Source organism: Centroberyx gerrardi, chromosome 3 (assembly GCF_048128805.1).
Source record: "Centroberyx gerrardi isolate f3 chromosome 3, fCenGer3.hap1.cur.20231027, whole genome shotgun sequence".
Classification (NCBI taxonomy): domain Eukaryota; kingdom Metazoa; phylum Chordata; class Actinopteri; order Beryciformes; family Berycidae; genus Centroberyx; species Centroberyx gerrardi.
In genome coordinates this window covers 22240902-22267061 of record NC_135999.1, presented here as the reverse complement: position 1 = coordinate 22267061, position 26160 = coordinate 22240902, and the positions used below count along the sequence as shown (strand labels likewise).

Sequence of the window (26160 nt, the reverse complement as noted above, 5' to 3'; positions counted from 1 at the left end):
TTCTGTCCCTTCTTGCCCCCCCCCCCCCCCCACACACACACACACATGCTGGCACATGCATGATGATGGTGCATTTTCATCATAACACATTTTCACTTTTTTTTTTTTCTCTCAGTGAGCTTTGATGTCAGGAAAGACGTTTTACAGCCTTCCACTGGCATCTGAGACCTCAGTATGGTTACTTATTATACAGTTCAGTGTTGAGGCAGAGGTCAGCCACTCTGCCAGTGAGATTGTGAGTGATATGGAGGGACTATTTGTCCTGTCCCAGATTCATAGATTCATAGGTGCAACACGTAAAGGAACACCTTCCTCTCCTCCCACCTAACACTCCACCTTCAAACTGAACACCTTCCGCCCCATTTCAAGTCTCCAGACTCTCACTCAGTTTGACTAAATCACCATGGGACTCTTTCAGGTAGGCTACTTGTCATGCAGTTTTTCATTCCAGATACAATATTAGATTGATTTATTTTGTTAGGTATCAAAGATTTTGAATAGTGATTTTACATCACTCTGACAAAACAATTGACATTGTTTAGTCCCTTGTCTGATAGTCTTGGTGCTACATTGCTGCTTTGGAAATCTAATCTAAAAAGTTAGATTTTCAGGAACTGTTCACTTAATAGAACAAGCAAACATTTTGGATTGATGACCATGTGTTATTGTGCTATTCTTTTCCTTTTGTAAAATGTATGTTAAGCTGACATGACAGGCTGACATATCGGCTCTGTGCAGTGGTGTCATAAACCTGACCTGGTGGACTGGTCTTTGGACCTTTTCAAAGCAAATTTGTGTTCCTGCTTCAATGGCTTATTCACTAATTACCTAACCAGGTAATTAGTGAATAAGCCATTGAATTACTGATAACAAAACCATCTAACATACAACGTAAGGCTGAAAGCACACTGGGTTCTAGCATGGGTAATTTTGATCACGTGAGATGATGATGTCTGGTTGATGACACGCTTGTGCAACATATCTGCAGGTTGATACTGAGCTTTAATGGTCCAATGGCAGTACGGTCCAAGGTCCAAAGTTGTAGCTGATGATGCACACTCCTTACACAGAGATTCAATGGATTCTTCAGAGGAAGGCACTGTAAGGTAAAAATCCATAAACCTTTAGAACCCATGAGGTGAGAGAAAGTCAGGTCTTCTCTGAAGATGAGAGTGAATGTGCACACTTCATGCATGTGTGTTTCTTAGACTGTGCTTTTTAATGGTAGAAGCGATCATTACTTTCATTCCCAAAGATAAATATTTCAGTCACTCCTTTAGACATCTGATAGGTTTGGGAACAACTGGAGGCCCAGATGGGATATTTGTGCCTGGCCATCATTCATACAACCAGTATGCAAGGTCAAACTGGTGCTAAACTTGTTCATTTATCAATTCAACATGTTTTTCAAAAGACAGAAACACAATCTTGGTCCATATGTTTTCATTAATTTTTTCAACTAGTTCTACAGTACTTCACCAGCACTGAACCCTGATAAAGATGTCTCCCCTAAGTATATGTACCTGTGAAAGGCATGCACACACGTGAGATGATACATACTGTACATACAGAAGTGAAAAACAATCTGGCAAAATCTCAACTTTTCAGGAACTAAGAAACATAGCCTTGATGACAATGCATTTTTGATGTTATCCAGTGGGGTTTTGAATGGGTTTTATAAGGCTGAAGAATTTTCTCAGTCCATAGAGGAGCTTGTGATCCTTCAATTCAAGTTGGAACATGAAACTCAACAAAACAAAAGCGATATGTTTGTGAGACCCAGCTAATGGCAGCTAATGGCTGCTGAAAATGTCCCATACAAACTGTGTTCAGCTGTTCCACACAACAAGTGCATTATCAGGTCAGCAAAGCAAAATATTAAATCACTTTGCTGTTTAATACTTTTCAGGGTGGATGTGAAGAGTCTGGTGTCTAAATTCTCTGATGATTCTTTGTCAGAGTCATCTGCTGACTCAGAGGACGTCACTATTTATGCCAAAGGCAGAAAGTAAGAAAACCTCCCACGACTGTAGTCTTTCAACATGGTCCAGTCCGTCAAAGAACCCACACATAGTAAAGGGCATACCCTTGACCTTGTGCTCTCACTTGGAGTTTCCCCCACCATGATGGAGATTTTAGATATCTGTGTATCTGATCACAAGGCCACAAGAGTCTGGTGTCTAAATTCTCTGATGATTCTTTGTCAGAGAGGTCTGCTGGCTCAGAGGACGTCACTATTTATGCCAAAGGCAGAAAGTAAGAAAACGTCAAATAGCGTTTTCTTTGACTCAGATCTTAGTCCAACTCCAAGAGACATGCCCATATCACCCCTGTCCTGGCCTCTCTTCATTGGTTGTGTATTGTTTTTAGAATTGATTTTAAGATTCTACTGATATTCAGTTTATTTCCTCTCAAGAACTACAAACAATTTAAGGTATTTCAGAAACCTGTCTATGCAATGACCCTCAAACCTAAATCCTAATCACTGATTAGATGGATGTTGAAGGGTATAATAGGCTACAGAGCTCCATCGCAGGAAAATTTCTCTGTTCTAATCTCTGAGGAAACCCTTTATATATAATTTTTGTGTTTAGAGAGGCATGTTTATTGCTTATTTCTGTTGGACTTGAATAGGACTTGATTTGTTTAGGACCCGGTCTTGACTTGATCTTGACCCCCTTTGGACTTGTTCTTGACTCAAACTCATTTGCACCTGGTCTTGGATTTGACTTGGACTCGATCATGGTGGTCTTGACTACAGCCCTGCAACCTAGAGAGCAGGACCTGCACCACTAAATACAACTGTATAACCATTTGAGCAATAAATAGTTCATTTCATGCTGATTTTATGAGTGTTCCTGACTGAACTTAGTTCTGTTTTTAGATAAAAAGTAAAGACTTGTGGTCTTGTTTGCCTAATCAAAACCACACAAAGTATTTCAAATTATCTCTAAACCAGTTTTGCTTTCATGATTTGTGAGATTTTTGTCATATGTCACATTAATAAATAAAAAGATGATAACCAGTAAACAACTTGCAAAGACAGAAATTGTGGTGCCTTTTATCATAGACAAAATGTCTTAATTGGTTATGAAAATTAGTGGGAGATTGTATTATACATATTACTGAGATAGGCAAAATCAGAAATTGTTGCCTTGGGTGAACCCCCACTATACACCAAAATCAAATATCGATGTGACACAAGAAATCTATTGTATACTCCTGGTATTTCTGCAGCAGCATGAGAGGGGATGGATGTTAAGTTGTATTAAAATGTCTGTAGGATGCTTAAACATTTGAATTGTGTGACAAAAGTGTGTTATGTTTAAAACATTGCCTAAAATTGGAAGATGACTTTCAGGCTGAAGACACCACGGTCAACATCCAGTTATATGACAGAAAGGTCTGATGGCTCCAAGGATATCCCTCTTGTTTTCAAAGACAAACAGTAAGGTCACATACTGCATAGCTGTAATGTCAATCGTTATATAACGGAATTTATTTTAAAATGCTATAAATTCATTTTGGGATTTGGGGATTTTTAAAATGCTCCCTATGTGAGAAACACACTGCAATCTCTAAAAATGTCTTCCAAAGTAATTTTTATTTTTATTTTTAGAGTGAAGCCCTATAGAGAAACTGATGTGAACTGCTTTAAATGGCAGATTAAGCGCACATGAAAACCTCACAAAGAAAGCTTCTGGCATTGTGTGTAAAACATGGATGTTCTTTTAATTCCATTGTCTGTATGCCAATTTAGAAATTGTGTTTTTGCATCAGATAAATTAAAGATTTTTATTCTTTCAGAGGGAAGACACCAGGATCTACATACTCCGGTTATGAGACAGAGAAATCTTCAAAGGATATCCCTCTTCATTTCAGACAAAAACAGTAAGACAGCTTACCTGAATACTACCATAACTACCATAATATAGCATTATTTTTTCAAGGCACAGCTGTCAGTGGCTTTTTATTCCCTGGAAGAAAATATTCTGTGTTAAAGTATTTTGCTATGATGCTTTTAAAACATCTGACACAAGGGGTAAATTTCACTTTTAAATATGCATCAGCAAAGTTATAAGTAGTATTTTTGAGGGTATTTTTGAGGGAAGACACCAGGTTCTGCATACTCTGGTTATGAGACAGAGAAGTCATCAATGGATATTTCTCTTGTTTTCAGAGAAAAACAGTAAAACAGAATACCTGGCTTAATAATGTGTATTCTGATGTAATTTTATGTGTAGTATTTTCATGTAGGATGATTCTTTCAAAAAATACGTTCTCAAATATCGATTTGACACAAGAAATCTATTGTATACTCCTGGTATTTCTGCAGCAGCTTGATAGGGGATGGATGTTAAGTTGCATTAAAATGTCTGTAGGATGCTTAAAAATTTGTGTGATGTTGAAAACATTGCCTAAAATTAGAAGATGACTTTCAGGCTGAAGACACCACGGTCAACATCCAGTTATATGACAGAGAAGTCTGATGGCTCCAAGGATATCCCTCTTGTTTTCAAAGACAAACAGTAAGGTCACATACTGCATAGCTGTAATGTCAATCGTTATATAACGGAATTTATTTTAAAATGCTATAAATCCATTTTGGGATAAGTCATCAATGGATATTTCTCTTGTTTTCAGAGAAAAACAGTAAAACAGAACACCTGGCTTAAACATTTGTATGATGTAACTTTGATGTAGCATGATTCTTTCAAAAAATACGTTCTCTGCTTTTGGTGACCTAATTACAAAATCCCTGAAAGTCAAGAGAGGAAAAAAAAAAAAAAAGGGATCTATGAAGTAAATTGAACTTTGATTTGAGGCCTCTATAAAAGAAACTGCTGTCATTAGCTTTAAAAACCCAGTAATATACACATGTAACTGACAATTTACACCGACTATAAATCAATTAGTCAATAAATAAAACAAATTGGGACTGTTATTATGGAAAATATTGCATGGTTAAAGCCGCTGTACAATTGTGACAACACACAAGCTGTAAAGTTTTATTTTTACTCAAATGTCTGAATACTGATTGTATTTTCTGCATCTGAGGACTGAGACGCTTGTAATTCTTTCAGAAGGAAGACACCAGGATCTACATACTCCGGTTGTGATACAGAGAAGTCGTCAAAGGATATCCCTCTTCATTTTAGAGAAAAACAGTAAGACAACATACCTGAATACTACCATAACTTTGATATAGCATTATTTTTACAAGTCACAGCTGTCAGTGGCTTTTTTTTTCCTGGAAAAATATTGTGTGGTAAAGAATTTTTGCTACGATGCTTTTAAAACATCTGACATTAAGGGGTAAAGTTCACTTTTAATTCAAACGTATGGATAAGCAAAGTTATAGATTGTATTTTTGCATTTTATGTTGTTATTCTTGCAGTGGGGAGACACCAGTGTCCACATACTCTGGTTATGAGACAGAGAAGTCATCAAAGGACATCCCTCTTCATTTCAGAGATACAAAGTAAGAAAGGCTTAAATATTTCATGTTTCATGTTTAACTTAGTATGATTTTCCCCCCAACGGTTTTGGTGTTTTTCCCATTGGTGACCTCACTCTCAGTTGCACAGTCTTTCCCCTGCCTTAATCTGGAGTTTCATTTTTATTCAGTTGTCTGTATAAACCAATCTACACATTGTATTTTTACATCTGAGGACTGAAAGACTCCAGTGTCTACATAGCTACTCCAGTTATGAGACAGAGAAGTCTTCAAAGAATATCCCTCTTCATTTCAGAGAGAAGCAGTAAGAGAGTATCCTCCTATAGCTTGAATATTGTAGCTATAACGATTCAAAAGTAAAGTCCTTTTTGCTTCTTGGAAAATTTGTAGACTTAATTAAAAAGATTTCGGCTCTAAAATGTTTTAATTGGGAAAATAAAGTTCTGACTCTCTGATGCCCAATTCTCATGCTGGTTTTTATCAGTTGTGTCATTCAGGCCATCGGTCAATCTGACAATCAAGACTTACTTTGCCCCCTTCCATTGCAACCTTAGAAGATATGTTTCTCTATGGGAACTTGAGTGGGAACAAAGTGCATTAACTGATCATAGCAACTTTGAAAAAGCTTTGTTCTGCCTTTATGGACACTGCTCAGATCCAATAGTAATATTTTCAGTTTTAACAAACACCCAAATGGCCAGAAGTGCATTATATTATACTGTATATAGTATGATGTAAAGTGTAGGATTATTTTGGTCAGTCAAAAATAGTCTTAAATTACAATACTCTCAGTGCCAACTTGTTCTGCTATGCCTGATGACTGCAGGTATTCCCTTTCAGACACAAGCTCAAAGACAATATCATAATGCCATGATGTTTTTTTTTTTGTTTTTTTTAACGAATTCTCTCTCTGTCTTTTCAACATGTTTCCCAAAGTCATTTTAATTGGTAATTATTAATGATTGTACTTTTTTCCTCTGTTGAATTCCTTACAGGAAAGCAGCTTTTGGGGTGCCCCATTTTTGGGGTGGACAAGTGTGTTTTCCTGGGGAGCCATTCAAGTACGGTGACTGCATACTTTTGAATATGTCCAGTGCTAAGCTGTCATATCTCTCTTCACTTATATATACGTATATACAGTATATGTTGTAATTTTCAGGTTGAAGGCAGAAAATCTCATCACCTCTCCATCTGCTGCTTATGTGATGCAAAGTGACGATTCCAGAGCAATCAACCACCGGTAAGAATCATACACCAAATATTGCAGTAACTTAGGCCATAGCGTGATTGCATTGCAGTTTGTGTGTTTTGTTATGGAAAGAGTTGATTAGTGAGTCATGGTCTACATTTTAAAGATGCAACATGTGGGATTTTCTCATAATTAATTAATTTGATTAAACTGATTGACATTTTCAAGTGATAAAGTAATGGAGCAGAAAACTATCACGTGTTCTCCTGGTATGCTGGTAAGCAGCAGCGGGGAGGGAAAAGAAAATATATATAATTCAATAATTCAATAAATTTGATAATAAAATAAGTATTTTTTGATTATCTTTGAAGCAAACATAATTCAGGCTTCAATTAATTGAAAGGAAAGACAGAGTTGCAAAGACTGAGTGAAATATTTGTAATTTCCAAAACTTTGTTTTTGCATAATTTTCAGACTGAGGGGCGAAGAGTCTGCATCCTCTGGGTAAAGTTCACTTTTAATTCAAACGTATGCATAAGGAAAGTTACAAGTTGTATTTTTGCATTTAATGTTGTTATTTTTACAGCAGGGAGACACCAGTGTCTGCATACTCTGGTTATGAGACAGAGAAGAGAAGAGATTCAAAGAATTCCCCTCTCCATTTCAAAGACACACAGTAAGCAAGTCCCAGTAATATTGTGACTTACTGTAGGCTAATTACTTATGCTTGTTACATATGTCTACAGGGCTGCCTCAGTACTAATCAGTAATCATTATTATGGATAGGGAGTTCAACTAATTTCACTATTGATTTAAAGCTATGTAACCATAACTGACTAGTCTAAAAACAAACTAAGCACCACAAACAGACGGAATATACACTTTTATTATGTAAACCATGCCAACCCTTTATAAACCAGCTGATGATGACTTCATTTTTTGCCTAGTACGTTTAATAAATACAAAATACCAATTTGTATTTGTATTGATAAACTATAGAAATGTAATGTTCTGCCATCTCATATAGTATTTAGATTAATCGACTTGGATTTTTACTATCATCTAGTACATAACAATTAACACATTGTTTAATCGCTCTATTTTCTAATCTTTATGCTCTTTATCATTTTGCATAATTTTCCATAAACTTGCCCATTTATCTTTTAGAATTCAGAGAACAAAAATAAGCTTTCTAGAAAAAAATAGCTAATCCGCCCAGCTACATTAAGTTTCCATTACCATAGGTACAATTTCTCGTAGCTTCTAATTGCAGAGACTTGAGGAGACAAGGGAACGTGATGACAGATGCAAGTAATTTCTCTGACTATGCCTCTCAAGCTCAGTCGGTGTTAAATTTACCTTGTAGGGTTTATCTGGTGAGAAGAGAATCTGACACATCTGGATATTCATCATCATCTAAGACTGCTGAATCAGCGGATTTCCATTCTTATGAGGAGGAATCATTTCTACATGATGACATGTGGGACACTTTTTTATTCACTATATTAACATACTGTTTAGTTACACTGATTGATTAGTTGATTGAGTTTCTTCAACAATTCCATTTAAAGGCAGAGAACAGCATGTAAAACACACAGAATATCATGACAGTCCAGTGCATTACAAGCAGAAAAAGTCAAGGATGACACAATAAACAACAACTTAAGTTGTATTTCTTTAATTGAAAACAGACAAGGGGAGGTGATCTGTGACATCTGCTCCCGGGCTAAAGCTGTGAAGACCTGTCTGACCTGTAACATCTCCTACTGCGATTACCATGTTAGGCCGCACTACACAGCGTCGGCAATGCAGAGACACATACTAAGAGATGTGTCCCGCGAGGTCGAGGAGAAACGCTGCCATCACTACCACAAGCCTCTAGATTTCTTCTGCAGGACTGATCAGATGCAGATTTGCAACATTTGTTCAGAGGGAAAGCATAGACGGCATGACGTCATTTTGCAGAAGACACCGCATGCTGCAGGACAGGTGCGTTGTGACTTTTCTGAAAATAGAACAGAACTCAGAAAATGGGGAAATAACAGAATGAGTGTAACTTTTTGCTTAGTTATACTGATGCTGTTACAGATTGTTGTTGGAGAGCAATGCCAAGACCCTGCTGTACCTGGTGCAGGTAAGTGAATGCTTCAGAGGACAACTTGACCAAAATTGCATACAGGGTAATACATTTTACGTTTGTTTTATATGGCTCTTCACTAGGGTGTTGCATGGTGAAGGCTCCTTGTGAGCTGAAACATATTTGTATTTTTGCCTGGCCATGTCATAATAAAAGCTTTTTGACTTATTCACCACTTCAGTGTGCCTCAGACGTCTTTACACAACCTCTGGGTTGTGTTTTTTACAGCTCCAAGATCAGTAACCCAGTTGCCACAAAGACAGACCTTGTTTGTTTATTGATTTATTGCACATTAAAAGCTAGCTCTAGGCATTGAGTTGGATGACGTTCTTCTTTCCCTATGTGAGCTTGCCTGACCCATAGTTTCTGAAAGTCCTCACTTAATGAACAGAGCTTCGGTAAGCAGCACAGAGGAAACACATACCAGAGCCAGTAAGAATTAAGTTTGTGGCAGTAGGATCAGAAATTTAAAAAAACTGAGTCATAAGGTTTTCACAGCATGGCAGTGATAGGTTAGTAGTATTCATATGTAAGCCTGCTTAAAGTATGTGACACTGTTGGTGGCACTAAATTATTGTGTTATTTTTGGCAGTGGTGCCCCCTCCTGGTGAGATTACGTTCCTGTCGATGAAGCCAGACTCTGTGATCCTGAGCTGGGGAAGTCCTGAGGGACTGGAGGGACCCAGGACCTTCAGAGTGAAATGGAGATCTTCTGAGAAAGTTGAGGACTACATAACCATTAAAGACCTTTATAGAATTGAAATAAACAATCTTAAACTTGGCCAAAAATATTACTTCAGTGTGGCCACAGAGGACAACGATGGCAATTTAAGTGTATGGGCCACAGCATCTGTTTTCACAGGTAATGTAAATAATGCCAAGACATTTCATATCCCTTTGATTGCAGTGTTCACATTTAACTGAATGAATAGAAGCTAAACATTTTCATAACCAAATTACTTGTCTTTTCCAGAGGTGCCAGCCCCAAGAAACATGACAGAAGAGCATTCAGAGGCCACTGCTCTGTCCCTAAAATGGACCAAAGGAGACAAAATGGAGCAAATCCCACATCGATTCCTTTTAACTGTCAAAAGCCCAGGAGAAGAGCCGCTGGCAATACACACTGAGGACTGCTACAAGATGTTCTCTGACTTAAAACCTGACACAGAGTACATTATCTCCGTCTCATCAGTGCTCAACAACCAAAGGCATAGTAAGCCTGTCTCTACAACTATACACACAAGTAAGAGATTATACTATGTTTCTGCCCTTTAAGCACAAATAAATACAATTATGATAACTTAATTGTAAAAAAACTTTCTTAGTAAGGTATCTAGAAAGTTCAGATATTATTCATAGTGTGAGATATCACCCAAACTTGCAGCCAAGCTAAAATGTTGCAAGCATCACAGTCGGTGCCCTTTTATACTTGTAAGGGTGGGGTCAAAAAGGTGTTTCTTTTTGCTAAGTGACTATGATGAAAAGGGTTCTTTAATGTTACAGTTTTGCTCACTTTTGTTCTCACTTGTAGTGTGATAAGTGAACCCACTCAAGAAAAAAAAAAAAAAAAAAAAATAGCTATTGGGTATCCTAATAAGGTGCAAAATATAACTTGCTCTAATCATACTCTGGTCTGTTCCTGTTGATTCACAGAACCCTGTCTCAGGAAGGTGCTATCGAAGATTGGACTTGAAGACCAGTATGAAAACAAGCTCACACTAAGTACTATCATTGAGATGAATCAAAATGATATATCAGAGAAAAAACTTGAAACCATGCAATCACTTCCCGGGGCCTTTTTGAAGAGACTCATGATGGTGAACGTGAATGCTAGAAGTGTCAAATGTGTGTCCAGTTATGTTGACAACTTTGACAGAGATAACAGCAATGCCATTAATCCCCTGGACCTGATAACGGCATTGTTTCTCTGCTCAGATGGTTTGCTTCAGCAGGAGATAGTTCTGAAAATGTCACTGTGCCAGTTTGCCATCCCGCTCTTGCTGCCCAACCATGAAACAAGAGAAATCACAATGATGCTGTGGTCCATGCGTGAAATTGTGAGGAAGTTTAGACCTTCCAACCATGCATTCACAAAGTTGACCTGTGAGGACAGAATTGTCCTCTCTGATATTCCTTTGGTTTCATTTGCCAGGCTAGGGAAAAGCAACTTGTCCAAGTCTCAGATCTTGAACAAACTGCTTAGTAACCCTCAGCAGTACCACAACACATTTTGTCATCGTAACATGGAGTGTGGTGATGTTCCCAGGAGGATTTCAGAGGGGCTAGTTGAAATCAGCTGGTACCTCCCATGTGGGAACAGGAACACGGACACCTTCACTGATCCTGTGGCCGTCGCCAACCTCAGAGGAGACATCAGGGTCTTTGACAAACAATTCTCATTCCTCTGTCAGACATCAGCAGCTGTTTACATTTTCTGTGATGAATCAGAAGCAGATTACTTCAAGATTTTGGAAGGGAGAGATGGGAAGGCAAAGCTTTTTTTGGTTAGCAGTTTTCAGGGGAAAACATTTACGCTAAAAAGGATGACAGTGAAACCCAGCTTAAAGACAACTAACGTGAGTCAAAAGAAAAGGAATGATACAGAACTGACAAAAGCCCTCCAGGAATCGGTCATTAACATGCTGGAAAGCCGCCCAAACAAAGTCTCAGTGGAAAATATGGCAAGCAAAGCTCGTTGCTGTGGGATTCTGGTTGATGAGGATTGTGAGGAATGTCAGAGTGCCAGGAAGAATGTAACCAAAATCACCGGGGATATAACCAATGCCACAGAATTCAAAAACAAACAACTTCCTTCTCAGGGACATGTGTGGAAAGAACTTTCTTGGCTGGAAAACGAGAGCTGCAGACTGCGAAAAGCTGGGGATCAAAAGATTGATAACTACAGCAAGTCTCTGAAAAGAAAGGAGGAAGAATGTAGAAGGAAACAGCAAAGACTTGAGATGACAGCTGCAATGTCAGGCTTCCTTCACGGGGTGGTGACTTCAGAGGTGCAACGATACTATTTCCTCAAATGGTTGGAAATAGATTTGGACAACCTGTCCCGGCATCAGCTGTCAAGTTTGCAGGATCAGTACAAAGACCTATGCCAGACATCTCCCCAGGAAAAAGACAGAATTGCAAAGATCGACAAGCAAATCTCTGACTGTTCTTTAGGGCTGGAACACTTTTTCCGTGAGTGTGGGCAGTTATATGAATATACCTGCTATCTGCCAGAATACAGCCATCAAAGAAAAATCATGGAACATCTCCCCGCATTGTGCGCTCAGATGCTGTTGGACGGTTTCCCTGTTGAGCTTGTTGATGGAGATGCATCAAACATCCCGATGAAATGGATCACTGGTGTACTTACCGAACTTCACTATATTATGCATTCCAACAGTAAGATCAAGATCATTACCATCATAGGAGGTGAAAACACAGGGAAATCTACTCTCCTCAACACCATGTTTGGTGTCAGGTTTGCTGTCAGTAGAGGAAGAGGCACCAGGGGTGCTTTCATGCAACTAATCAATATCAACAAAGAAGCCAGGTTGGAATTAGGGTGTGACTGCATCATGATCATTGACACCGAGGGACTAAAACCACATCAGCTGGCCCAAGAGGACGACAGTCATGAACGTGACAAGGAAGTAGCAAGCCTTGCTGTGGGACTCAGTGATGCCACAATCGTCAGTATTTCCAAGGACAACTCCAGAGAGATGAAAGACATCTTAGAGGTTGTGCTTCATGCGTTCATTAGATCAAAAGATGTGGGCAAGAAGCCGCTGTGTCATTTTGTGCATACAAATATGTCCGACATGCCCACTCATGAACGGAAGCAGAGGGATAAACAGTTGATGGAACAGCTGAATGAAATGATCGTGACGGACCCCAGGATGAAGCAGAAGAACATCACTAGGATCTCAGATGTGATGGAGTATGATCCAGACACTTGCAGCTGGTACATTCCTCAGCTTTGGCATGGGACTCCACCTATGGCTCCATACACTGTTGACTACAGCGAGACCGTGCATGCCTTCAAAAAGAGATTGATAGGAGACTTCAAAAGATGCCGGGAAAGAGGTGATCTGAAACATTTAATCGGGAGTATAAAAAGCATTTGGAAGGCTTTATGAGAAATGTAAATTCAGTTGATCTGGGGAAAATGCAGAAATTGATGTCCAGGCATCAAAATATTGTACAAATTATGATGTAACTAGAATTACACAAGTGAAGTGGACTATGCATAACAAGGGCAGGTTTCAGTTTATTTTGTTTTCGAACTGAAAACCAGTGAATCTTGAAATGGAAATAAAAGAAAATAGGGCTGTTTTTACATTGAACTCTTATCAGTCCAGTCAGCCACTTCTGTCTCTATACTGCTTCTTGCCTCTGTTCCTTCACTGATTTTGCTTTTCTATGTTTTGTATTACTTTTATCTACAGCCCTACAGTTTTATATAACATTTTGAGTAATGGGAGTTAAATTTAAATGGAAAATGTAAGATAATGATGTCTTGTGGACCAACTTGGGCATTGTGCCTGTAATCAGCTATATCATTTGTATGATACATTTGTCTTTGACTTTGAATAGGCATCACAGTTGTATGATTTCACTGGTCATTCTTTTTATTGTATAAAGTGTGTGCATTTCAGTCATGTAATAATAAGTAAATATGTATTTCATCATCTCTCTTAATCATTTTATTATTTACAATGTTTTTTATTAAAGTCACTAAAATGAAAAATGACTTTTTCTCTTTTTAGCTCATTCTATCATAACACACACCTGTCTGAGAATTTTTGCCAAAAAAGACAACAATTATATTTTATTGTATGAAAAAATCATTACTGCTACTTCCTGCAAGACAGAAAATATTTAGTGATGACTTCATTGTGTATCAGGAGGCGTACATAAAAATTTCAACCAATAAAACATCACAGATTTTTGAACAATCCTGCCCCTCTGCCCCTCCCATCAAATAAAAATGCCTTTCTCTCCCTAACTGATATCCCATTGGTTTACTCTTTAGAATGATCCCTCCCTGCGTTATGTCCCACCCAAATATCTTGCTTCAACAGGAAATACATCACACTGAGGAAGCATTGTGTCCTTAAGATCTGTGGACATACAAATAAAACATTTAGCATTTAAATATGTTTGCAAAAAATATACATATGTATTGACACAACCCATCAATTAATTTCCACCCGAATAGGGAGAATAGAGGTATGGACACAAAACATTTCCAAAGAGACACCAAAAACCATAATATTACTGCTATCAAATCTGTATCAAAAGGTTATTTGAAATCAATCTGCAGCAATTTAAATTGCCTGGATCACTGGAATTATCTTGAAAGTGCAAAGTTCACCCATATGGCATAACAGGCTGACTCTAGCTAACGGTCAAAGTAATTGATGTCTTATGAATCCATGTGGTTAAGTATTGTCTCGTACAATAAAGATGTAGATCTAATCTCATTCACTTGCTTTCTTATCAACAATCAAAGTACTCACTGTTTCAGGTCACACATTTTTCTGGCTTTCTATCTTCCTAAAAACTCAAATCCTGTGTTATTTGCGATCTATACCACTATAAGGTTCTCAGTTCTGAGTCATATAGTTGTATGATCCAAGGCTGGGTCTATTTAGAATTGAATTGTGATTTGCTTTTAAATCATAATTCAGTTCTAATCATGAGATGAGTTTGAATTGCATGAGATGAGTTGGATAGGAGTAAGAGAAGTGTAATATGAACATGATCTAGACATATTGAAATTTTGGTCTGATATCACAACCTCGTCACTACTTTACTATATATATCTGGCAATACATATATTTTACACCTGCTGTCAGATTCGAGCCAAGCAACTTGGGATGGTGGATATTTAAAACTATATCTCATAAATTTCAGATTTTTTATATTGACAGCATAATAAAATCAAAATCCTATCTGAACAGCTTGAGCTAGGATTCAAACCTATGTGGATTGATGTTTTCTAGATAACTCACTAAACCATTAGCACTCTGCCATCTACTGAGGGTCACAAATAATGTCAAAATGTGCAAAAAATGTATGTTTGCTGAAATATTCAAGCCACAAAGCTAAGAAAACAGCTGTTCTATCTTTTCCATTTTGTGCACAATGTTGTTAGTGACTTGTTTTGAACTTTGATTCAAATTTTATTTTTGTTGCTATCCGATTTAAAATCCAAAATTATTTGAATGTAATTTCTACAAATTCTTCAATTCTGAATTGACCACAGCCTTGGTGTGAACCATCTTCTTCCACAGCCATCACTCTCTATAATATCTCATTAAATATTACATACATAGTACATTCCTACAACAGCAGCATACATCACATTGAAGGGATTCTCTTACACTTGAGAGATGATGAAACCAACAAAAAAAAAATAAAAATAAAATACAGACAAAAACACCATGAAATCTTTGTACATCGAAGAGAATTACAAGAACATTAACAGTGTGAAGTCTGGTCCATTTCATTTGTAGTGCAGCAGAGGTTTGGTTGAGTGCAGTGTAGCTCGGTGAAGCGTCAACGAGACATCATTCGTACAAACTCTGCAGAAAGAGAAGACATGATGTTGCTGGTTATGGACAGGGACAGTGGGCCTATCACCCCTAACCATGGTGTGGATTACAGGGGAGCTATAGGGGGAGCCAACCCCCTATAGCTCTCTTTAATGTTCAGATGTGTTCAACAGTGTTTGTATATTGTGTTTTAAGAGTGTACTGAAAATAATTCAATAAATAAATAAAAAAAATAAAATAAAAAATAAACTATGTATATATATACAGTTTTTAGTGGCATATTTTGTATTAAAAGTGTACTGAATAAATAAATACATAATATAAAAAAATTAAATAAAATAAACTGTGTATTATACCATTTTACCTATATTTTGTATAAAAGTGTATTGAAAAAAAATGTTCAGCAGTGTTTCTGTAGTTGTATATTTTGTATTAAAAGTGCGATGAAAAAATGTGTTCAGCAGTGTTTCTGTATTTTATATTAAAAGTGTATTGGGAAAAACTCAACAAAAAAAAACTGTGGATTATACCATTTGTCCCAACGACTTAATTACAGTTATCACCCACAGTGGGCCACTTGGCGCCAGCGTGGGCAGGGCAACGAGGAGTTTTTTACATTTCGAGGAAAAACACAATCATTTCGTTTGTAACTTTTGTTTTAAGGTTAGTGACTTTTGTTTTAACCAAAATAACAAAACAACAACAACAACAACAACAACTGTCAAAGAGAAACCAATTAACGGACCTCGGAGGATTTGGTTTTAAAAAGACATCTAGAAGGTAGGATAATTTACATATAGGCTACAGTAAATGTGATTGTTTATATGTGTAGCGCCGTCTACATACAGTAAATGTGGATGTTTATCTGTTTAAAACCGTCTAATTGTAGGCTACGTAACTCTGTTGATATTGTCTTATAGCGCATTCTGTCTGTCAGCTGTTAGTCAGCATTGGTGAGCAGTGTTGGGGGGTTACCCGTTACAAAGTAATGCGTTACTGTAATCACATTACTTTCTCATGTAACGGACTAAAGCAGGGCATTAGGCTGCTGTAACAATTTCAGTAGTTACAGTCGATACTTGCGTTGCATCCTTTAACGTTATTGGCGTAATCTATCAAAAGATTCCCCCCATCTTATCCTGCCTTAATCATGTCGAAAATATCGGAATTACCAGCAGAGCGCACATGAAGGATCAACATGACTCGAAAAGTCCACTATCTTTTTACTGTCTGTCATTATTTAGACTACTTCTGATGGTAATGTGGGCTTAGGTATAGCGCAGTCGCTTTAGGGTAACGAGTAGTTTAATTACTTTTCTCTGGGAATAATAAGTAAAGTTACTTTTAAGATAAGTAACGAGCAGTGGTGGAAAGAGTAGAATGTACCCAAGTATAATACTTTGCTATAGTATAATTAAAGTATAATTACTTTGCTGATAATTTACTTAATTTTAAGTAAAAGTACTGGTGTGAAAATCTACTTGAGTAAAAGTAAAAAGTAGCTCATTTAAAAAACTCAGAATAAAAGTTACTGAGTTACTTTTTAGAAAAGAGAACTTTGTTAGATGTGATCTTTGCAATTCAAGAGGACAGAGTTCAAACTAGATTCCTTTAATTGGAAAATTTGGAAATTACAAAATAAAGTGCACAAGTAAAGTCAGATCACTGTGAATGGCTCCACAATTTGTCAGTTTATGTTGGGCCAGTTTCTGATGCTTATGTAGAGCCCCAAAATCTGTACTCTGTAATGGATGTGATTTAAAATGTAGCTAAGAACAATACTTTAGCAAAAACGTACGTAAGTAAAAGTAGAATGACTGACTTCTAAGTACACAAAAAAGCGACTCAATTACAGTAACTTGAGTTAATGTAATTTACCCTGTAAGGAGTAATGTGTAGTTTTTTCCAGTAATGACCCCAAAACTGTTGGTCAGCAGCACCGTTTTTTTAATCTTTTTTGTAGCTCTGTGCATGACTGTATTGATTTGTGTTGTATTATTGCTGTATACAGTCTGAATGTTTGTGGTGCTTTTAAAAGATAATAAACCATTAAGTAATTCACTGTCAGTCTTCAGCTCACTGAAGCATGCGCATGATGTAGTGGATAACCATGTCTGTGGGCTTGTCAGTGAAGAATAGGAGACCCACACAGAAAGTCACAGTATGGTTCACACCCTCTCTTCCCACGATGTCTTCTTCCCTCTTTCCTCAGCCTCAAAGTCCACCCGCTGGTCTCTGTTTAGTTCTGTCAGTGTTTGTCCCGCCATTAAATCGGTGGGATTGACCACTCATCCTCAATAAACTTCTATCAAGCCTAAAATAATTTCATTTGCGCTGGTTTGAAAGGAGGGTTTTAGTGTAACATGCCCTAAATGCAGTTTCAGAGGCCTTTCTCTCCTATTAAGAAATACTTTTTTTAGATTTTAGATTTTTTTTGCGCCATTTCTGCCTTTATTTTAAAGTTGACAGTAGAGACAGGAAAGATTGGGTGAGAGAGAAGGGGACATGCGTCAAAGGTCCCAGACCAGATTCGAACCCAGTACGTCACGGTCACATGGTACGCGCCTATAGTCTTGCTCACCTTCAAAGTCCACCTGCCCGTCCCCATTGAGGTCTACGTCTCGGAGGATCTCGTCGATCTCGCGGTGGTTGAGCTGCTCCCCCATCAGCTTCTTCATGGCCTCCCTCAGCTCCCCGAGGCTGATCTGACCATCGCCATCGGAGTCAAACTGGGGGGAAAAAAATAAAAATGGAGAGGGCGGTGATAAAATTAAGAAAGCATGGAAACAGACAGGCATAAGAGGGGGAATGAGGTAGAGAGAGAGAGTTGTAGACGTAGGTAAGTGAGCAGGCCATGAGGATACATTCAAAGGTCATTTTATTACTTTTCCTAATAATAGATGTTAATTTTCTGAATAATAGTAAAGACATCAAAACTATGAAATAACACAAATGGTCATTTATGCAGTGACCAAAAAGGTGCTAAATCAAAACTATCTTATATTTTAGATTCTTTAAAGTAGCCGCCCTTTGCCTTGATGGAAAGGCAAAAGCTTTGGAAAGAAATTCATGCATCGGCATCAACTTCACTGTTTATATTTGTCTAAGAAACAAATTTCAAGCATTTAGGCATAAGCCTTTAGATCAAAATGGCTTTAAGATAATGAAAAACAGAACATTCAATCAGGTGTGTCCAAACGTTTGACTGTTAGTGTAAATTAATGTATTCAGTTAGATGCCCAGCTGATGGTGCTCACCTCTCTGAAGGCGTCTCTCAGCTCCTTGACTCCAATCATGTCTGCTGTCTCAGCCAGCATCTTGGGACCCATCAACTCCACAAAATCATCAAAGTCCACTCTGCCCCCACCTAGTGGGAAAATAAAACAAAACAAATCGTTAACTGATGTTTATTAGGCGCTCGGGAGGAGTATACACCTCTGTAACAGCCGTTTGTTTGTGTGTAACGCTTTTCGCAATGTGCAGTGCTTAGGGGACTCGTAGCTCTTTGCGGGGACGTGCATAGCCCTGCAAAAGGGAAATACAGCGTGCGCTCGTACACCAGGCAGTACGGTAGGAGTCAGGATCCTTGGTGAAGCCTGCGGACATCCACATACCAGGAAGGTGTCCTTGAGCAAGGCACACAACCTCTACCTCCTGTAGAAGACTGTGGATGTACTGCAGCCTCCAAATGTGAATGTGTGTAACTGTATGAATGTGAAGCAGCATGGTACTGAAAAAGAGCATGCATGCTCAGTCAACTTTTCCTAAAAAGTCAAGAAAAAAATCTGAATTGATTATAACATGTATAGTCGCTTTAGTTCATTGTCAACTTTACCCTCTAGTCAGCAAAAAATTTATAAAAGTAGGTGTGACATCTTTTTAAATGACATACATCTGCGTGCGTGCGTGCATATGTGTGTGTGTGTGTGTGTGTGTGTATGTGGCAGGTATGCGTGCAGGACTCACAAATCTGCTGGCTGAGTTCTATCAGTTCCATTTCTGTGGGCATGTATCCCATCGTCCTCATGCACTCGCCAAGGTCCTTACAGCTGATGAAGCCGTCTTTGTCTTTATCAAACTCCCTGAACGCCTCACGCAGCTCTGCATTGTGTATGGTGAGACAGAGTGTGTGAGGAGGAAAGAGATAGAGACAGAAAGAGAGATCCAATACTTAGGATGCAAAAGGGCTCATCCATAAATACTATTTTAGACATTTAGTCATTACAAGGCTTTATATGCCTGGGTCAAAGAAGGAATCTAAAATTTTATGTCAATATTAATACACATGGAGAAGCAGGGCAAAGTGGGACAAACACGCTATAGTGTAGATTCCCATCCTAATTATATATTCTTAGATCTTAGGTAAACTAAATCAAAACATCTATTTTATATTTGCCTGTCATGATGTTACAAGTTTTAATAAGGTATTTGGCTGTCAGCAACCTGTAAATAAATAACTTTGCAATGCTAACTGGCATAAAGAGAGACGTGTATCACAATTAGCACATTAGTTGTAGATTTCAAGTACCCAGATGACCTGAAAGTACCTGGATGGTCCAACTCACATATGAATTCTGATTAGTTTCAGTTACTGTGCAGTTAACTTCTCCAAAACCCATGGGATCAGCAGCCAACACTGCAATTTAGACCATAATTTAACAACGACCAAAATAATGGCCTTTTTATTCAAAGGGTTTTTTCAGTAATCCAAGAAGTATTTGCCTATTTTGCCTGAGTTTTTACAGAGAATATAACAGCTACCATTTTTTCACAATCAAATTAGTATAATCCTGTTCCCCATTCTTGTGAATGTGGAGTTTGGTAGTGAGAGCCAGACTGGAGGTAAGAATAAGTGTGGAGCTGTGCTCCAATTGTGTAGAATAATCCTTTCCTTTGAATAATAATCCTTTACTTTGATCTTGTGCAGTTTATTTTATTTGACAATTGAAAAACAAAAAAACACTGGCATATGTAACAACAACATTACAAACAAAGTCACAGTGATTTCCAGGAAAGGTCAAGGTCAGGAAAAGTGGTACATTCTTTTCAAATTCCACAATTTAAAGAACATATCCTCCATCTGGGTTTCAGAGCGAAAGAGAAAATCTGAAAGGGAACGTGGGGCAGGGAGAAAGAGGGAGCGACTGACAGAGCGAGAGATGGGAGTGAGGATTTGGATTAAGCTTTTGATATCTCTGTACCTTCCATTTCCTCTGGCCGTAGATCTCTGTCCTACAGTGGTGCGGATGGCAGACGGGACAAACACACAGAGAAATGGACAGCCAGTCAGGTTACACACACTTTCTCTCTCTCCCTCTGTGTGCAACTCTTTCTCTTTCACACACACAAAACATGCTGGAAACATGTGCCTTCACTCCCTTTCCCATCAAGCATTTTTCGTTCCATATTCACCCGCCTGAGTAGAGATTCTATCATAGGATTATTTGGCTTTTGATCTGATTGACCTTTATAACCTTTTTGTGATCTGCTAGACAAATTCTTGTCCAATCTCATCCCACTCTTGTTGGTAGGGAGACGATGAAAGTGTCTGGTGCATATGCTCCGTAACAGACGTTCAAAATGTACTATAAAACATGCAGATAAACAAAGGCAAGGGACACAGACTCCTTTTAACCGCTCTCTCTCTCTCCAAATACACACACACAAACCAAGGCACACATGACTGTGCATGCAAGCGCTCACGCACCCACCCACACCCACACACACACACACACAAACAACATTTTGCCAAAGCAAACGCAGTGGTTTGTGTGTTGACAAAATTCCGAGAAACGAAAGACACCCGCCCCATCGCAGCGTCCTGCCAGGATGGAGGCTCAAGAATTTTACTTGTTGAACATAGAGTGGGTTGCCAGATTATGTACTGAGTAAAATGGTAAATTATAACGTTTTGAGAAATACTCAAAGGGACAACCATCATCACCAAAAGCTAGACACAGAAAAGCAGGGCAAAGCAAAAAAACAAAAACAAAAAGAAGATTCTCATCAAAACCCTGTATTTTTACATTGTTGGTTAACCAAATGTAAATATCTAGTTTGTATCCCAGCGTGATGATAGCTATGTTGACTTGCACATATTTAGCTGTTTTTCGCTATTAAGAGACTATGAAATTCCAAGAATTGATAAAGCTAACAGGCATAAAGAGAGACCAGTAGCAACGTCTAGTAAGGTATCTGTAGTGTCCAAACTTCCATATAGTGCTATTCTTGTTTTTAATTACTAATTGTACTGCTTGAGTATATGCTTAATGCCTATTGTCTATTGGTCTAAATATTGCACTGGATGCCACTTTACTGTTATTGTGTTATTGTTTTGATTTTGTCTGTCTGCTTTTTGCACTGCACCAACTTACCAAGCTAAATTCTTTGTTTGTGCATATGTATTTGTACTACTAATAAATCTAAATCTGAATCAGAGTCAGCAGGGTGGCAACCTGATTGCAACAACCTGATTGTAACAACCTGATTGTAACAACCTGATTGCAACAGGTAGATGTCCTGTTAAAGCCTCTTTGAGCAAGACATTGTATCTCTTCATGCTCACTCATTTTAAGTTGGTCCGGACAAGAGTGTGGGCTAAATGCCTAATGTAATTAAAATGAGTAAAATGTTAAATGACATCACTTATCAAATCTCTTGTTTCGTCAGTGACACTTTTTACTACAGCTAGACAAAAACAATATACAGTATTGTGAATTGGCCTCTGAGTGCGGTGGGATGGACTACAGATGATGCCAGGATGGGTTTGTTCACAGCGTGTTCTATGAGATTGACAGGCTGTGACATCACCAACAGGAATGATACAGGACTGGATTAGGGGATGCAGGGGAGAGAACAGTGGCAGGGAGATTACAGGGGTAAATTGTATTACAAATCACGAAGGCTTTTCGGTTTTTCATTTCTCTATCTGCTGTTGATTTTTTCATCTGCCTGCACAGTGCTGCAGTACTTGATTGAACGGACATTTACACACCTGCACAGACGCCGCACACGAACACGTACGCACTCACATAGAGTTTGTGTAGTTGTCGCTTTTGCTAAGATTCAGGGTGCCAAGGAACAAAACATTTCCCTTGTTATTTCGTTTTGTACAAATTTGTCTGCTTCAACTTAGCACAAGAACCAGTGATCACTTATGCAAAGGTTTACAGATACAATGCCTGGATTCAGCTTTAACAAAGGTTAGGGTATCAAACCCTAAAGGGCTTACTCCTTAAAGGGATGCTGAACTTTGGTAGTATATAGCTTGTGTTGTGTAGCTTGCTGGACATGATATAACCCCAAAAACGACGATTCTCTGCTATCTGTTGCTTCAGTAAAGACAATTGGAGAATTGCGCTTTTTTTCTCTCTCCATTCACTGCCATTGTACGGTGGAACAGGTCTCAAAATCACACTTCTAGCACATAAACGAATGCGAACAAAGCAGATTCTGACAATATATAAAAAAAACTAGTCATTCTGCTGAATTGTTTTTAATTGAATCGCTTTCTTTATGTTTATTAAACCTTTCAGTTTGAACAACGTTGAAATTCTTCCAACCGGATTTCGGTTAAAAAGCAGTGAATGGAGAGCGAAAAAATGCAATTCTCCAATCGTCTCTCACGGAGCAACAGATAACAGAGAATTTGGGGTTATATCATGGCCAGGAAGCTACACAACCCAAGGTACTACCTTAGTTCTACATCACTTTAATTTTCATATCAAACATTCTAATATTAGTCATATTGGCATCATATTGATCATCAGCTTTAAGGAGCATTCCAATAACTTCATCAGCGAAAGTTAAGTGCCAGTGACACCAAGGACAGAAAAATCAAATGAGAAGGTGTAAAGTGATTACCAAAGGAGCATCAGGTCAACGGTTCATTTTTAGTATTCCATTTTAGTGAACAAAGGGGGATTACGGGGGATTAATGACCAGTAAAGGGTATCCGTCTCATCCTATCCATCTCATAGACTAATCTGTGTACTCTGTTGAGGAATCCCACTGCTTTCATGGATCCATGAGTAAATTCACAAAGTGGCTCTACAAGTTCAGGACTGTTGTGGCTTTCAAAATGTTGCAATACGATGAGCTACTGGATCGATATGGGCAAGAATTCTCACACTGACAACACTGCCCATGGTCCAATATCGTAGTTATAACTTTTTTTCTTATAAATGTATACCCATTCACCAAAAATGTATCAAGATGTACTGTGACACAACCTATATGTAAATGATTTAAAATGCATACAGGGGAACACCCTATTAAATATGCACAGAATGACAAAAGCTGGTAAGGAATCATATTTTATGAATGTTATAATCCAGTAATATTTTATGTCTCCTCTACACTCAGTCCAAGGTCTTCCAATACCTCAGTACCGCTGCTACAGCTCAGTCCAGCACCTGTTACCAGTGATGAAACCGCCTCCCTAATGGCTGTTTTCAATTAGTGCCACCAGCCGCGCCGTCAGGAAATTACCCAGTTATTGATCTCTACCATCTCCTCCCTCTCTACACTAAGACATTCATCTGGAATAAGTGGGATGCTTGATGGAGCCTACATCGTTAGCAGATGAGTCTATGATCTAAATTACAATCTGGACAAACTGCGAGGCCACTGACTCTGTCATTGTACTACAATCTGTTACAATCTGTGCCCATTTTTTTTTCTCTTAACAGCTCAGGACTCCTATAGGACTCACAGGACGTACGTAACGTTTAACGCAAAATAATAAGCACATTTTGACATTTGTGAAACGGTATTAGTTCCTTTCTCCAACTGAAGAGTTTTATTCCAAGATGAGATGTCCACCGTTTGACGAACGTGTTATAAAATGATTGCTGGCATGAAATGAAAACAAGTAATGGCACTTTTAAAAAGGATAGCATATGAGTTAAGGCCTTGGCTGACAAAATGGTAATACTTTTACACACTGGATCCTCGCCATTTCCGAGATATTGGGAGGATTGTTTTTTCTTTTCAAGTATAATTATGCACAGTTGTAGTTGAATATGGTGTGTTATTGATGGGTGGTTGACACTCACATGGTGCAGTTCTGGTGAAGATGGATCCTCCAGTCATGGTGCCTGGTATGGGAGGATGAACTTTACTTGACGTTGCATTGAACGACAATAATGATGGCACTATGAAATGGATGGATGAAGAGATTTATGGATGATTTTGGCAACTGTCATTCTAACTGTATTGTGCATCTGCGTGTGTGTGTGTGTGTGTGTGAGTGAATCTCATACATACAAGCTGGCTCTGTGCGAAGCCCTGTCTGAGGAAGATACAGGCGGGCCCCACTATGTTGTGCAGCATGTTGCAGTTCTGAACCAGAGCACACAGTGGCTCATCATATTCCCGCTCGCTCCCTCCTTCCTCCTCGTCCTCTGTGTCCGCCTCACCTGCCCCACTCATGCCCCCCAGCATGGCCGCAGCCAATGGGGCTCCGCTTCCTTCCATGGGTGACACCCCCTTAGAGGAGGGGAACCAATCAGATTAGGAGACAGATAAAATGACTACTTAATCAGATCCCTCTGACTGCAGTGAAATTGGCTAATTCACAGGAAAAACAACAGGAGAGAGAATGTCTCTCTTACTGTTTTGAGAAAGTGATCATGTCAGATTTTTAAATCTGGAAAATTTGTTGTGGTGAGTAATATCTCTATTGGAAACATATCCAGTGTGATGGCTTGCTGTCTTCACCTGCTGTGTGTTTTGTCTGAAATTATGTTATTCACAGCCGGCTTCAGTGTTTGTTCTCAAATGTAACTGGAACAATGTCAGAGCTAAAATGAACAAATTACGCTAATTGCTAAGTTTGGATGTCGACATCACAGCATTACCTTACATTTCCTATTCATTTCAAGCACACTTCCATTTGATAAACATATTTTTTTCTCAATCAAAAGCAATTGAATCATTCCTTACCTTCTTCATTTTGCTTTTCTTTTTAGATGCCTTGTTGATGTTTCCCATCACCTATCTCTGACTCTTCCCCTCTTCCCCCCTCTCTCCCACCACCCTGTCCCACCCCTGTCCTCCTTGTATTTCCACACTTCTCCCCTTTTTCTCTCCCTTTTCCCCCCTCTTTTCCCCTTCTCTGCTCAATGCTTACATAAACCTCCAAAGTTAAAAAAACGACATCCAATGCATCCCATGGGGCAATGCCTTTCACACTCCCTGAGGCAAAGGCGAATAGTTCCAGTTGCACCGCTATTACTGAATAAGCGAATAAGGATTCCTCTGAGCGCACGTGCTACGATCCAAGATCCTATTGGTCCAATGAGAGGCAAGGTAGGCATATGATATGATGTTGAATCCTAAGCTCCTATAGGTTGTTGAAGGCTCTCATGCTGATGATAGAGAAGTGTAGTGTGATATTATGGAATGGCACCAGGGGAGTGGAGGATCACAGGGTGGGGTGGGAGAGCCAGGTCATATCTGGGCTGATTTACAAACAACCTGCTGTCAGACTCGAGCCCTGATTGCATGACTCGACCATTCTCTCTCTCTCTCTCTCTCTCTCACGCACACACACACACACACACACACACACACACACACACACACACACACTTTTTTCTCTCTGTTTATCTATGTCACCCCCTCTGTCCATGAGTGTTCCCTTGAATTCGTACCAACTTAATCTAATCCATCCCGCCCACCTTCCTCTCTCTCTGTCTCTCAAACATCATGCTTATATTCTCAAAATGACTAGTCTGGCAGAACTGAGAGAGAGAGAGAGAGAGAGAGAGAGAGAGAGAGAGAGAGAGAGAGAGAGAGAGTTGACAGTGACAGGGGG

At 38.8% G+C, this 26160-nt stretch overlaps 2 protein-coding genes across 2 annotated transcripts; one reads left to right on the top strand and one right to left on the bottom strand.

Annotated features, from left to right (window-relative positions):
• Positions 1-4431: 4431 nt before the first annotated feature.
• On the top strand, positions 4432-12997 carry LOC139910683 (up-regulator of cell proliferation-like). Its single transcript, XM_071898059.2, has 5 exons — positions 4432-4529; positions 8339-8640; positions 9377-9646; positions 9758-10027; positions 10438-12997. The coding sequence occupies exons 1-5, from the start codon at positions 4432-4434 to the stop codon at positions 12918-12920; spliced, it is 3423 nt and encodes a 1140-aa protein (XP_071754160.2). The 3' UTR covers positions 12921-12997.
• A 2348-nt stretch (positions 12998-15345) lies between these two features.
• cabp2a (calcium binding protein 2a) lies at positions 15346-25334 on the bottom strand. Its single transcript, XM_071898064.2, has 7 exons — positions 25287-25334; positions 24609-24830; positions 20543-20573; positions 19308-19442; positions 18599-18708; positions 17923-18070; positions 15346-15371 (listed from the first exon to the last, which is right to left on the bottom strand). Exons 1-7 carry the CDS (start codon positions 25332-25334, stop codon positions 15346-15348), a joined length of 720 nt encoding a protein of 239 aa, XP_071754165.1.
• Positions 25335-26160: the final 826 nt, after the last annotated feature.